We start from the raw sequence: 15,253 nt of genomic DNA on the forward strand, positions 1-15,253 counted from the left end.
ACATTTCACGGATGTAGTGTTGAATGAATCATCCCGCGTTCCTACGCATGACACCCCAGGGGCTTTCGAAGGACAATCCAATTTCTACGACTAGTCTTTCGTTTCAAGAATGTTGTTTTCTGCAGGTCGGAAAAGTGACAGTCTGAAAGTCTTGGGGACCTCGTGCTTTCTTTTTCGACGATATCAGATAGATTTTGTCTTTTTATCGAACTCTATGTATCTCTCTATGTATTAAAAAAGTCAAATGTTGCCTGTCTATTTTTGGTTGCATAATATTATTCCAATTTTTCTTAAACATACATATATACATATGAATTATTTATCTTCGCTCATAAAACTTTATTATGCATATATAAAGCTTCGGGGTAAACCTACATCCGTATTTTCCGTTATCGTATTACGTTGCAATTATTGCAAAAATTAATTATTCCTTATGGGGCTGGAAGTATTCGACTCATTGGGGAATCGTCATTCACATTTGGACGTTTATTTCAGTTGCGTCCGAGATAACAGCGTTGTAATTAAACAATAAATTTCACTTTGATTTACACGTTACTGATAATAAAGAAAGCTTAAAAAAAATTATGTTCAATTTATATTTATAATTCTTAAAAAATTGGTATTATATATGCTTAATAGTGATATAAAGAATGACTTCTGTTAATAATTGCTGTTTACACACAAACGTCTATACTTCACAATCGTAACTAACACACTGCAATTTTGCTGAACGTCGTGAGACAAATCTCCCACATTCGCGAGCCTACAAAAACAGATCAGGGTCGACGATTGCGCGACACGTAATCCCACCCGGAGAATCGTTAAATGGTTCGTGCGACTTCGTGTTAGTGAGAAACGACGTTCATCTAGCAGCATCCAACGGAGCCAAAGTGGGTTTACATCGCAGTTAAGTTTCATCGTAACGCCCCCGCGACGGTTGGATGCCGTGATGCTAAACCGCCTTTCCTGCAGTCAGTGACGACGTCGCATAGGGTGGATTTACCGACCATTTGGCAAATGAAGACGAAACTACATCGTAGATTACGGAGCAAGAGCGAGGCAGGAGTGTGGGACGCAATATAGAGTATCGAGTACCTTAATGTATCTATCGTAGGATACCTACCTATCGGCAATAGTTAACCATATTGCCGCGATTTCGATAAAAACGGAAATTCGCAATTGAGAATTTTATCAGTTTATACTGCGACCAGCGCGATACTCCTTGCTCATTGAAATAAGATATTTTTCCTCGAGATTGTATTTGCACCGATCCCCCGGTTATTTCGACATTCCGATTCCAAAGCACGATCGCTTTCAAGATCGCGATGCACGCTGCTACGTACGTATATTTGTAATTAAATAGAAGAGTCATTACCAAGAATAATTGAGCTTCAAAGAGTCGCTAACAATCGACTTTGTAATCACTGCAATCGAACGGAACGGTCGTTAGGATCCGATGCCTTCCTTCTCTGATCTCGAACGAGAACGTCTATAAACGGCGCGGCGATGGACCCGTTTGCTTTCTATCGACTGCTACTTTGAACTTTCGATAGCACTCAGTCTATGACACGTGGAAGCTCTCTTTCGAAGTAAATTAAACGGAAATCATTACCTTTCTCTCTCTCTCTCTCTCTCTCTCTCTCTCTCTCTCTCTCTCTCTCTCTCTCTCTCTCTCTCTCTCTCTCTCTCTCTCTCTCTCTCTCTCTCTCTCTCTCTCTCTCTCTCTCTCTCTCTCTCTCTCTCTCTCTCTCTCTCTCTCTCTCTCTCTCTCTCTCTCTCTCTCTCTCTCTCTCTTTCTCCTCTTATTCCGAGCGCATCTCTTTCGCCTTTTATCGTTGTTAGAGCTACGCGAGCATTACTCTTCATTCGCGCACCGTTTTATTTGCAACAATAAGTATATCTTTTTGTTGTTCAGCATAGAAAATCTTTGTTCATGACACAAAATATTAAATTATTAACAGATCAATCTCTGTTCATTGCCAAGAATAAAATGCTTCCGTATGAATCGTTATCCGACATAAATAGAGATTCATTTAAAATACATAAGATATTGATGGAATCATAAAATAAATTATTAATACAGTCCTGACTAATGCTAACGAGCAAAAATATGCTCTCGGAATTTTCAAGGTGATACATCTATAATTTGTTTACAAAAAGAGTGCCACATACATGTGATGGTTATTCGATACTTGTGTGCCTGCTCACCGTGCTAAAAATTTCCGGGAAAATAAATACTGCTCTGATGCTGGAGCCACATTCGTGTCAATATATTCACGCCCTGGTGATGCCTCGCGGTTTTTCGATTTTGTCAGGGCAAACAAAATTTATGAGTAAACCGCTTCACTGTAATGTTATAATGCCATCCATCCTCATCGATTATCACCGCTTTTAATAACTTCTATCTCGTCTCCATGAATCATCATCAATCGCGCGACAGATTTTGAAATATATTTTAAACTCTTCTATCAGAAAGAGAGAGAAAGAAATGGGGAGTGAAGGGATGCAGAGGGGGAGAAGAGAGAGAGAGAGAGAAAGGGAGAGAGAGAAAGAGAGAGAAGAGTCATCTAGGAGCAGATTCATCTTAATCAACAAATTATTATATATATAGAAAACATGACGCTAAAACATGACTAAGCTATAATATTTATGAGCTAATAAATACAGAAATAAATTTATTTGGTAGAAATAATTTCTTCTGAAGTTTGCAACGTGTAAATTTTCTCGTCACAAAAAAATGTTTTCAGAAAATAAATGTTAAAGTAATTAATGGCGAGTATATATATGAAAAAATAAAGATATGTAATGTGATACTTTACATTTATTGACATGCAAATTCTTGTGAGTGGAGACTAAACAGCGGAAAAAGGACAATGCATATCGTTAATTCGTCGATATAAGCGATCCACTTGATTGAGCAAGCAAGCTCATCTTCGTGAGAGATAACACCGGGCCGGGCACGATAGGTCGCGACAAAAGTTAACGAGATGGTGTTAATTAAATCCCGCACGGTCGATCGCGAGTGGGAAAATTTGACAATGGATGCGCCTACACGTTCTCGTTGGCGCATAGGATATACATATATGTATATACATATACATTATATACATATATATACATATATATACATATATATATATATATATATATATATATATATATAATACATATATACATACATTACACACATTACATGTACATACATATAGATATACAATATACGTCAGCTTGTCTATGCATCGACGCGCTACCACGACGGATCGGTCGGTGGGCACGGCCGGTGGTCGAACTCCGATGAATCGATGACCGCTTTTAGTAATGATGTGTACATGGCAGGCCATCCTCTCCCGATGGAACGCCGCGCCGGGGTCAACGCAGGACGCCGCGGCCGCACCGGAGGATCGTATGTAGTGGCAGCCGGAGTTTGCCGAGGGGGACTTATTACGTCCCTGGAATTACCATATAAATTATCGCGTGATGAACCCGCCGGAGTGCGAAACCGTGCACGCTCCAGCCTTTGTCGAGGTTTCGGTTATGGTTAATCGGCCACGCCGTTTAATTGACATTCTGCACCGCAAAATGCCACGGAGGCCGCCGTTGCCGTGCAATTTTCTTCATCGTGCTATCTATTCGATCCGGGAGGGGATGATTGACGGCCGCGTTTAGATCAATTTTAGCCAAGTGCTGGGATTTTCGCGTAATCTCAAATCTTCTTCGGGACTACAGTATTTGTCGCGAATAAATAACAAGTAACATTTCGTTATCGGTTTTTTAAAAACAAGAGATTGCTTAAGAAGTACACAGTAAAAAGATATAATTACAAGACATGTGGGTCCTTCTTATTCGCGGTTCAGGAGATAAGAATATTTAAACAGGGATTAATAAACGAAGAGGCTGTCTATTATTCATCTCTAATTCACCAGTAATTAATAATAGATAATCTCTTCGTTCATTATGGAAGAACGTTTGTTACGTTAAATGCACCGGTAATATTGTCTATTCAAAATACTGTATTTCATATAATTCTGTGTATTTTGGATTACGTACGACGTACGGCAAAGCGCCGAGAAACGCACACACCGAACACAAAGTAAATTTATGCCTGTGCATGCAGTATGCTTTATGTAAATTATAAACACAGCGACACATGTGCTATAATTAATATGTATTCAAATTTCTATCGCCAAAGTCGACGAGTGCCTCACGGGCGTTTCGGAAACGTTCCTCAGATTAAAGCTGTATAATTATCCGGCGCGGCGCGATGATATCGGAGGCAGTAGCGATGGCGGTCCAGCGACGGGGAGCTGGGTGAGTGTACCTAATATTTAAGGGGCTGCGCCTTCTTGACGAGCAATTGGGGTTCACGCACATCCCGCTGAATATGCAAAAGTCTTTCTCAAACCATATCTGGCTACACAGGTCACCGGTCTATGTTTCATGCATTCAGATGCCCTTCTTACATTCCTAAAAGGCACCGTGGCGGACTTGAACAATGTCGTCTAATGTTACCTTCATTAGATGCCGTTTAAAAACCCTGTCCACATTTCTCGTGAAATTCCCGCCGGGACGTGGTATGCAAATCCCACTCAATTCGCACGAACACGGGGAAACTCTTAAAGCCTTTTATAGTATGCCTTCTCTAAGACTGAATTCGTGGTCTGAAAGTCGGAGTGCCACTATATTCTCAAGCGTAGGTATTACGAGACGACTTTTCGCGCGGGTTATACATATACGTGTGGCTGAGGATTTTTAACCCCTTCTAAGAGGTTACGACACGCGCAGACTGATTTATATTTACGGAGTTACGAATATCGCGGGTGTGCCACGAGTAGGGTGAAATCTGACGTGCGTTTCGCGTTTCCCCCCGTGCGAACAAAGTTTTCGTTTATTTGATACGATAAACGATGCGCGTAAAAACCAAGCACTGCATACTTTCGTCTATTTTCACAAGAACAATTTGGTATTGTCGTTGAGAAATGACGGAAAAACTTTCGCGTTTACGTTGACTTATTATTACACAAGTGGAAACGGGGAATTCTTTCTTGGCAATAATAAACACGTGCGACATGCCTCAATATTAAGAACTTCTACCCTAATGCTTGTCCTGTATCTGACGTCGGATGCAGCCAACGAATTTTCCCGAGATTGCACCGCGTTCCCTCGTAAGATTATGATTTTTGGCACCAACTTTGCCTTACTCGTTGGAACATCTCCGCAACAATCTTATTAACCATGATAACTCGCAATACGTGATAAGAGAAAGACTTTACGTAACGTTTAACCTTTTCTTGCAAGCTTTCCCTATTATCTTTATCATACAAAACTTTTCCAAATTTAATTATATTTAATTTTATAATAAGACGATTTTATTTTTGCCTAACGTTTTTACGAAGAAGTAAAATCTTCTTTTCGTTAATTACTGAAAGATTAAAATTAATCATTAGGTTAATGTGTCTTAAAAAAACAAACAGTTCATGTTTTCTTTCTTCGAAAGTTTTTATATTAAATTTTTTATGTTAAAAACGGCAATGTGTGATAATGGCAAAGTCATACTTGCAGTCAGCAAATCCCCGACAGCCCTCTTCGCGAAGCACTTTATATCGTACAGGCCCATTATATTATCAGCTACGTGTTATAAGTTATAGCAATAAGAGCTCCCTACGGCTGTATGGTCTACTTTATGTTTACGATCCCTTGTAAAAATTTTCTATTAAAACGACGAAATGCCGTTCGCAACCGTGAAATAGACAGTACAGTGTGTAATATTGGAGGAGGTATACAATGCTACATTATCTATTTTTTCCACCATGGAATTTTTCCTCTGTTACGACGGCATGAAAAAACTACACCTTGAACGTTACTATAATCACGCACATAAATTGAAAATTATTCCTTGATCGTTTATTCGTGAAACTAATTTCAAAACGGACTTGTTCAAGACTATCGCTGAAGTGATATAACTATAATCGATCGTATCGAGATTAAATGGTGCAAAAATCTTTACACAGTTCATAAAACGTCCTAAAAAGACGTATAAAAAAAATTAAATATTTATATAATAACGAGTGTGAGATTTTTAAAATACGTAATAAAATATATAATCACAAGGCCAACAATTTTCAGACCTTGATAAATTTGTATTTCCTTCGATTAATAATAAAATAAATAAATAAACGAAATATATAGTTATCATTGTTATATTTTTAAAACTATGGAATTTTATTAAATTTGTTTTAATATTCTGGTTCGTTCTTCTGTTGTTCATTGGTTAATAGGTAAAATAAAATTTGTTGCGCAGGAACAAGCCAATATCCAAGTCAGATAAAGAGAACAGGATGTGAACGTCAAATTAATACAATAAAATTGATATAAAGTATCACTTCACGCTATCACACATTCAAATTGTTTTAGTGCTGCTTAGTTAAGAGAGAATTGGGGTTATGAAAAATATCAGTCAATAATATGAAATCACGAAGATTGACAGACGATCGTCCCTTAACGTTCCTCTCGCTTTGCTCGGAAAGAGGCACTCGACTGCGCTTGCGGGTTCTTCGTTAACTCGACTCGCACCACGGAAGATTTCCGATTCACTTACGGTTTGACAAGTCGCCCACATTCTCGACACACTTACGCGAACGAAGGAGACGAGGATGCGAAGGGCCGACGAAACAAAACATCGTAAAGTGCCCTCGTGTGTAGAGGATGCGACCTGTTAGCTACTATTGAAGCAAGTGAGAAAAGTGGCTGTGAGAGATGCACGGCGAGATGCATAAGGGGGCGCACCTCCCAAGTACGGTTTATCCCCCGCCCGGCTTTGCGACGCATTGAGATTTATTAACGTGACGCCCGACACCGCAGGATGTCTCCCCATAAATTTCACGGTTGCAAATTTCTGGGAATTCACGCCGATATGCTCGTGGTTATATGAACCGTCTCGTTTAACTCCCCTCTCCCCCTCCCCCCTTCCCGCCGATTTTGAATTATGGCTGGATATAGCTCGTCATTCTGTAACGCGGTTTCCTCTACAGCATTTGAATATTACGACGATTGCCGAATTATTTTTAAAAACGTGTGCACGAAAGCGTTGTTTATCAAATACGAATTATAAATTTATGACGTATACATTACAACCATTATTGTACTTTTACAAAATCGATCTGGCATAGCTTGTATGTGTGTGTGTGTGTGTGTGTGTGTGTGTGTGTGTGTGTGTGTGTGTGTGTGTTTGCCACGTATACAGAATTTAATTTACTTCCATCTCATTCAATTTTCATATAATATTTGCCGAGCAAATTCCCTGACCAATTCTATCGGATACAGCCATCGGTAAACGGCCGTATTTATTTTCTTTTATTGAAACGGGATCGTGTGCGCTTCATGAGATTGTTTTTGCTATATTCACATTTATATCACGTTTGGAAGTCCACAATTATTACGTATCATTAATCGTGCAAATATGATCGACGAGCTATCTTTGCGTGCCGACAATGACAATGGATTAGCATTAATTCCGTTCTTCGAATACGTGAACGAAAACGTAACACGGCCATCCCATTTGTGATACCAGACCTAAACTGAAATTTCATAGTCCAAGGAACAGTGAGAGATCTTAAGACATCACTGTTCGGTTCTCCCTCGGAGCATCAATCAGCGGTTCCTGCAATCAAGGGAGAGCAACAGCGAGCGAGGACGTCTCCATGGGAATTTCGAGAGGCATCCACCACTCAATTATCTACCACCATACACATTCAAGATCTTATCGATCTACAGAGGTCTCTATTTGAAGGAGGGTCAACAAGAAAATTCTACGAAAATCTAAGGTCGCTTACTATTGCAACGACTGCATAACGAATATAAAATATTTATTAACATTTAATGGTGGGTCTTCATCAATTATATCATCAGAATCAGAAAACGAATTTAAGAAATATAATAAATTCACTTCGAATAGTTGGTAATTAATCGAGACATATAGAACATGTTACATATGTAACGTTTTCGCTTTGCTCTCGTCTACCAAGTAAGTCCAAAAACTTTTTAACGCTTTGTTACTTGAAATATTATCGAAACCAGAGAAGTACGTTATCTCCTTTACATATTAGGACTGATAATGTATATTAATATATTCTATATCCCAGACATAAACAAACCTGTCAGCATCCAAGATAGAATTATCTGCATTGAATATCAACAAATATCGAGTATGCAATTCGATTTCGTTCGGCCCTGAATGATTCCGAGTAACGGCCGTGAATGCCTAATGAGTCGCTGTTGTTCGACGTTGACGTACCATCGACGCTCCACGTAATGGCATCATTATTATTCCACGCAACAATTTTCGTGTTATGTTTGAATCGCCATTTGGCATTCTCATACAAATCTTAAGATTTTCTCTGCGACGTGCAGACAGACGCTATTAAAAGCAGGATTTAGTATATGCCTCTCTTGTACATTGTAATTGCTTCGAACACGGAATTGACTTCAATATCTCTTAAAAATCTACCTCAAATCATAAAAGAGATATTTCCTATATGCAAATAATAAAATTTACAAGGAAAGCTTTTTGTAAGACTTATTATGTGCTCCGATCGTTGTATAAATTATCAATCACTTGTTACAGATGCTGCAGTGATGGACAGCGAGGGCACGTTGGGCCGCGGCCATGCAAATGGGGGCCGTGGGCTGCGCCGTCAGCGGTCCCTGGAATGGAGAGAACGGCGCGGTTATGGAGCCAGTGCCCAATCCAGTAGCGATGATGAAGATAACGCACGTCACGCAGTGGGGCCCGTGTCGAGTTCATCCGTTGCAAGAGGCGCTCGTAGCCCCGGTCAGGTCTTTGCCTCCATTTTGGCGCAACAGTATGGCAGTAAGTTTCATTCTTTATTGTAAGCTCTTTCTATACAAAAAGCTTAGCAAAACACCCCCATCGTATTTAAAAAAAAAAGGAAGAGATACTTATTGTTAGATAACTTCGTTATTTGTGTTTAAAGATACTTCTTAATTTGTTGATTTTAAATTTACGTTGCATTCAACATAAAGTAGCGTATATACTAACGAATAAACTAACAAGAAAACAGAAACTTGCTGATGTGCATTGCATTTATATTCGGTGCATGTTGTAAATCTGCGATACAATCCCATGTTTGTTATATTCAACGAAACGATACTCGTGTATATTTGCAATCGTCCGAATCTATACCCAAAAAAACGTGATTCTGCCAACAATCATTGTCTCGTTGTTGATTTTTCTCATCGATATCTACTTTTGATTTACAGTTGATCCTGTTTTCATGGACAAATCCAGTGACGATATATAATATTATAATATTTATTCGATATAATGATTTTTCGATCGAGAGATGCAATTTTAGAGTATTTTAACACGCTTTATAACTTGTTTTGCTATAGTAAAGTATCTTCATTTAACGCTTAACAATATTCATATATAAACATAAAATATGTTATTAAATCATACATGTAATTAATTTCATGACAGATACAATACAGATTATAGATACAGATTTCTATTGAATATTAATAACAATTGATATCTTTATAAAAGATATCACCGGATAATAAACAAAAATCTTTAGCAAAATAATAACCTTGTTACATAAAGGCGATCTCAGTATTTTAGTGTAAATACTCTCTCGTTCTGGTAACTCCATTAACCTATGTTCAATTTTGAATCGAAAGAGTCTTAACACAAGAAAAATCTCTAAACTTAATAAGAATCGCGTTCCTCAATAAGAACTGCGGGAATTTAATGTCAGATTTTGCGCACGAATGCATGCAACGTGTAAATATAACAAGGAACGTTATCAACTATCCCATTATTAAGTCCAATTGCGTGTCGTGACTTTCGCAACTGCTTTAATTGCGGTGCGTCAGACTAAAGTTGCTTCTTTTTCCTCTATTTGATCTGGTATACCAATAACCAAGTTTTACGTGTCTCGTTCATCATATTCCATCAAACACCCAGGAGCTCGCCCATTCAGTCCGCTTCCCTTAATCTCGCCTCGGCTTTCCACCAAACGCGTAGATTAAAGGATTTACGAAATTAGTTTTACTTCCTCGCGTCGTCTACAAGCACTGCCGGATATTACGTTCGAAGACCAAAATCAAGATTGCCGCGCGCGCCGGCAACCTCCTTCTAATATAATACCTAATATAATGGGTGTGAGCACTTTGAAAAGTAAATGAAGCTTCACGAATAATAATTTTCATAGACGCATGCACTATGTACAGAAAGCAACGCGCGTTACGTCTCGAAGCTGTCTCGTACAATTGATTGTATCAATATAAATATACTTAAAAAAAAACACACTCTAGCTCTAACGACGGCACAACGAAGTGGGTCGGAAAGAATAATGCAATAAGTCCGGATAAGTTGTCTCATATGGTATTCCGTTATCTGCTCCCCTAATATCTACTTCATCATCTCCCTCGTCGTTTCTCCATTCCCACGTTTCATCGATTCGTCTTGAGGTTGAACAAAGTAGGGGACGTTGCGCGCATCGACGATAGGGACGAACTCAATTAATAGCGATAGTCCGGTTTATACTATATTTCTTGGTTGCGGTATCAAGCGAGAGAGAAAGAGAGAAAGAGAGAGAGAGAGAGAGAGGGAGAGTCTAGCAGTCCACCTCACGTCTGTCTGCATTTGTTCCAATTCACTTGCTGCCGATTACCGCGCTGCCTCTCCGCATTGATCCCACGTCGTCCTACCCCATTTTCATCCCTATTCTCCCATTTCCTCTGCCCCGTATCTGCGCCCGACCCCTTCTCTCTCGAGCCCATCTACCACTCGACTCGGTGGGTACAGCGCAGTGTCACGTAACCGCACTCGAAATGTATCGAAAGAGGCGATGTACTGACAACGTAATGACTCGCCTTTACTAGCCCGCAGCTTCTCCTGTTTGTCCCATTCCGTTTCCGCATACCATCCTCTCGTCCGCCTATTTGATACGCACTTTATTGTGAATCGATATTATACAGTTTTCCGCGACGATGCAATCTCCAATGTTGTCCGTTCTTGAAATGGAATGGTCCTGTTTCAAATCTCGTCGTTAATTAATCTATTTTTGTCCGTTAGTAACATTTGTCATAATTAATGATGGAAGAGCAATCAAAAGGTTTATTCGTTATGTTGTTATATAACACAGCGCTGCACGATAGATTTTAATCCGAGTTGTTTCTTTGACAATGTGTTGTCGATAATAAGCCGTTGCGGAAAGAGTCACGCTCAAAAAATCAATAAAACATCACAGCAAAACAGTAAACAGTTAATAGTTCCAATACATATTTTCTAAAATCACACTCACACTTTATCTTCCTTGTGGATACTCCCTAACAGGGATATATGTGTCACGACATTATCATCTCTATGATATAATGGAAAGAGATCTCCTCCTTTCCCATGCCTTCTTAGCTCGGATCAAAATACCTATTATAGCTCTTCGTCAGACGCGAAGGAAAGTACCGTCTCTTTATTAATGGTATCCGATGTGTCACGTTACAAGAGGGCCCAAGCGCGTCGATATGGATGGCAGCTCTTAATCTCCGTCCGCACAGTCATCAATATATTGATGTCCAGTTGTGGGGTCTGTCTCCAGGTTAGTCTGGACCGAGCCGGCCTAGACATTATATTGCCAGCTCATTACACCAGCAACGGTTCATATCACGCTTTACTACCTTCCGGAAAATGTTGTCCCCCGAAATGGCGATGTGTGCAGAAATCTCGCGTATACGATGACACCGTATAACGGCGCTACGTGTATTATCCCCAAGAGATTATATAAATTGGTAATTTGGTACGGCGAAATAAATATACAATGGCAGTCTACGGGATTATTACGCGAATGCCCGCCTATCTGTTTATCGGGCCGTTTCATTCGCGTTAATCAAATATACGTTTATACGTTATTAAATATATGGATATTGATACATTGATTCATATGTGTCTATTGTTCCATATTTCGAACTGCCTTTTCTCCTCCCCTCTCCCTCCCTCCCCCTCTCCGGGATAAATTCCATAATCGATACATTGCGTAATCGATCAAAAGCGACGCGTGCGTTACTGTCGTTTATAAGCCGACGCAGCGTAAATCTCGAGGTTGCAATCACGTGGAGTCACATCATCGATTTATATTTATGTCAAATATTTACAGAACACTGTACCGCACACCGTTACGTTTCGCGGATAGCGGCTGGTCGAGGGAGAGTGTCATGACCGAAATGAATAAAACAAATTCAAAGATATCATAGCAAAGTGTGTTCTTAGTATTAATGGGGGCGGTAACGAGAACTAAAAGCCGACTGCTTTCCCAGCTAAGACTCGAGATCTTCTAACCACGCTCGAGCTCTCCATCTGGCCTCCGAGCATTTTCAAGTTACTACATACCACGGACTCTTAGCTACCCGATGTATTCTCAAGGATTTCAGAAGATGAGGTTAAGCCATGGATAAATTTTTAATGGTCAGATGGAAGTTTCAGTGAAGTAATCGTATGGTACACGCGAGATATATCGGATAGGAGGATTTGTTTGGAATTCAAATTTGAAAATAATCAAGTCATTATGGCTCGAGGATGACGAAATCTTGAAAAAAAAACTCATAGTTTATTTTTGTACATTATATGATAAAATAGATTAATAAGTTTTGAGCATCTAAGTTTTGAAAGCATTTTCTCAGATATTTTGAATGAAAAACAAATTGAAACGGAATTGATTTGATAGTACTGCTAATTTTCCACGAGTTGCTATCTTTACGCGAATGTTATTAGGAGTTTTAGGTATATGAACAAAGATTATATAATGGAATCCTCATTCGAGTGTAACGGCATATATGTGGGAGTTGGAAACTCTAAGACGCTAACGTACGGGATTAGATATCTGGAGTTCTCGTAGCGGGCCCAGAAAATGGGTTAAAGCAACAATCATTAGAACGTAATGCGAAAGTTTCGTCGAGAAAGAAAGCAACGGTCTACCGTTTCCACTGATTCTATCACGTCAGAAACTTACACACTAGCGAGCGTCGTAGCTATCAGAAGGAATGAATAATTCGAAGATGTCGGATCGCATGATCGAAATTCACATGTCTGGAAATCGTTTTGAACGTCAAATTACGAGGGGGTGGGATGGCGCTCTCTTCGAGCGATCGCTTGAATAATTACGTTACAGACAGTCAATCCATTTAAATCACTCTATTGCCGACAAATGGTTCATTAAAATGCAGCGGATCGAATTCCTGTCGCACCAATTGCGTAACGTAGCGCGCGGGAATATTCTGATAAATTCTAATAAATCTTGTCTCGATGAACCTACTGCCGACGGTTGAGAAGGGTCGCTAACGCGTTTGTAGACAAAGTAAATTTGCATTCACAAAATTACTTTGCATCGCAAAGTATATGTGATGTAAGTTTGCAATCATTAATACTCAAAAGTTTATTTTTAAGATTTATATATCTCCGACCATTTTAAAAATCATTACCTACTTAATTTATTTAAAACTAGAAAACAGAATCGATATAATACTTCTACAAAGATATCTTTTATACATATATATTTGATTTTTACTTACGAACAAAATTTCAGCTTATTTGTGTGTGTCTAAGCATCAAAATTTAAGCTTATTAAGATTATGCATGTTGCTAAAATATATATAGTTTTCAAACTTTGTTTATTACATAAATTATATTTTTAAACCAGACTTGTAATTTATTTTTTTTTAATATTATATTCTTCTAAGTATATATCGCAGTTAATTAAAATCGTAGCGGTTTTATGTTATAAAATCTTATCTATGTACAATAATTATAATGTATGTACAATGTAAATATAATATATAATTTGATACTGTGTACCAAATGTTAACGTCACGTGACCAGGGATTCGGTAATATTCGCATAATATAGAACCAAGATTGAAGAGGTATAATATGTAAGGTAGGCCTACATGACCATAAGTACCAGGATACGGGCTTGTGTGCTTGACTGAATGTTCTCACTCTATATCCTATATCAGGCGGCGCCGCAACATAGTCCAGCACGCTGTGCCAGTACATATGTACATGTATACATAACCAATAAATTTTCGTACAAATCCTTCCCCTACTTCCTAATCTCCTATCACGCAATAATGGTACCTGTTGTCCCGTCTTTTAACACCGCCGTCATGTTAGGTGTGTAATTATAACTTATAACGCGCTAATACCCGATTATTCACGCAAAAACAACGTCTATTTAAAATATTTGCTCAGCATCAATATTTAGTAATACTAATGTCATTTATCGATCCACCATTAAGACTAAATACCGTCCTGTAACGGAAGACGAAGTAGTGCAAGTCAACGTTTAGCCATACTAGCACGCATTCAAGAGAGAAATGGAAAACTTTTAATATTCGCATAATCATATCAATGAATAAAAAACGATAAAGGGGTGCTATATGAATCATTGTTATTTTTTTAGAAATTTTCATTTCTCAATAAATCATCAAATATCCATAGTAACGTACGTTAGTTATGAAATATTAAAATTGTGTGAATATTATCCGGTATATGAAATTATAACTATGTAAAATATAATCCCAGTAATGATAATCCCAGTAACGTTATAACGTTTGGCCATTGCCATTGCTGTTGACGCAACAGCCAAATTACTGACTACACATAAATTACGAACTGGATACGTATCTCCTCTTACCAACTCCTTTTCCTCCTATGCTGCAACGCTTGATCATAGAGCTCGTTTCAGGATTACGTACCGACGGGCGACCCTGCCGTAAATATCACTCTCGTTTTACGTTAGATGCGACTTCTCATCGGCAAAATAAACATGCCGGAGGTAAAGTTATCTTAACGAGAGAATCATGCCCCTTGATCTACTGAAAATGATGTATCCTAGTGCTTATTATTACTGCGTAATGAAGCTTTTTATTCAGATGCGATAGAATCGCGATATACGCGCATATATGTACTACATATGTATGTACACATTTGGAGTTATCGGTTTTTTTGCAAATTATTGTTTTTATCGATCGTTGTAAATTGCTGTTGCGTGTACATAATTGCCCGATCGTACTTTTCTGATGCAATAACAATTAGAAATGAAAACGGTATACTTTCTGAGAAGATAATTATCTCGATATTGCATTTGCTGCATACGAGATTTGACATTTACAGAACGGTTGCTAAAGTAACTAATAATTTAGCTACTGACACAGTATGATAGTACAATAATGAATATCTAACA

The 15,253-nt window shown here is 38.6% G+C and overlaps 1 protein-coding gene and 1 long non-coding RNA gene across 7 annotated transcripts in view; one reads left to right on the forward strand and one right to left on the reverse strand.

Moving 5' to 3' along the window:
• The window catches only part of Ten-a (tenascin accessory), a 442,890-nt gene that overhangs the window by 143,777 nt on the left and 283,860 nt on the right, over positions 1-15,253 (forward strand). For all 6 annotated transcript variants that reach the window (XM_071703188.1, XM_071703191.1, XM_071703193.1 and 3 more), the window contains one exon: positions 8,621-8,866. In XM_071703188.1, the coding sequence (XP_071559289.1) occupies positions 8,632-8,866 (235 nt within the window). In that variant the 5' untranslated portion in view covers positions 8,621-8,631. The remainder of the gene's footprint in view (positions 1-8,620; positions 8,867-15,253) is intronic.
• The window catches only part of LOC139770914 (uncharacterized), a 166,520-nt gene that overhangs the window by 141,051 nt on the left and 10,216 nt on the right, over positions 1-15,253 (reverse strand). The window lies entirely within an intron of this gene.

Source organism: Temnothorax nylanderi, unplaced genomic scaffold (genome assembly GCF_030848795.1).
Source record: "Temnothorax nylanderi isolate EJ_2023f unplaced genomic scaffold, tnyl_v1.0 TNYL_tig0034_pilon, whole genome shotgun sequence".
NCBI lineage: Eukaryota > Metazoa > Arthropoda > Insecta > Hymenoptera > Formicidae > Temnothorax > Temnothorax nylanderi.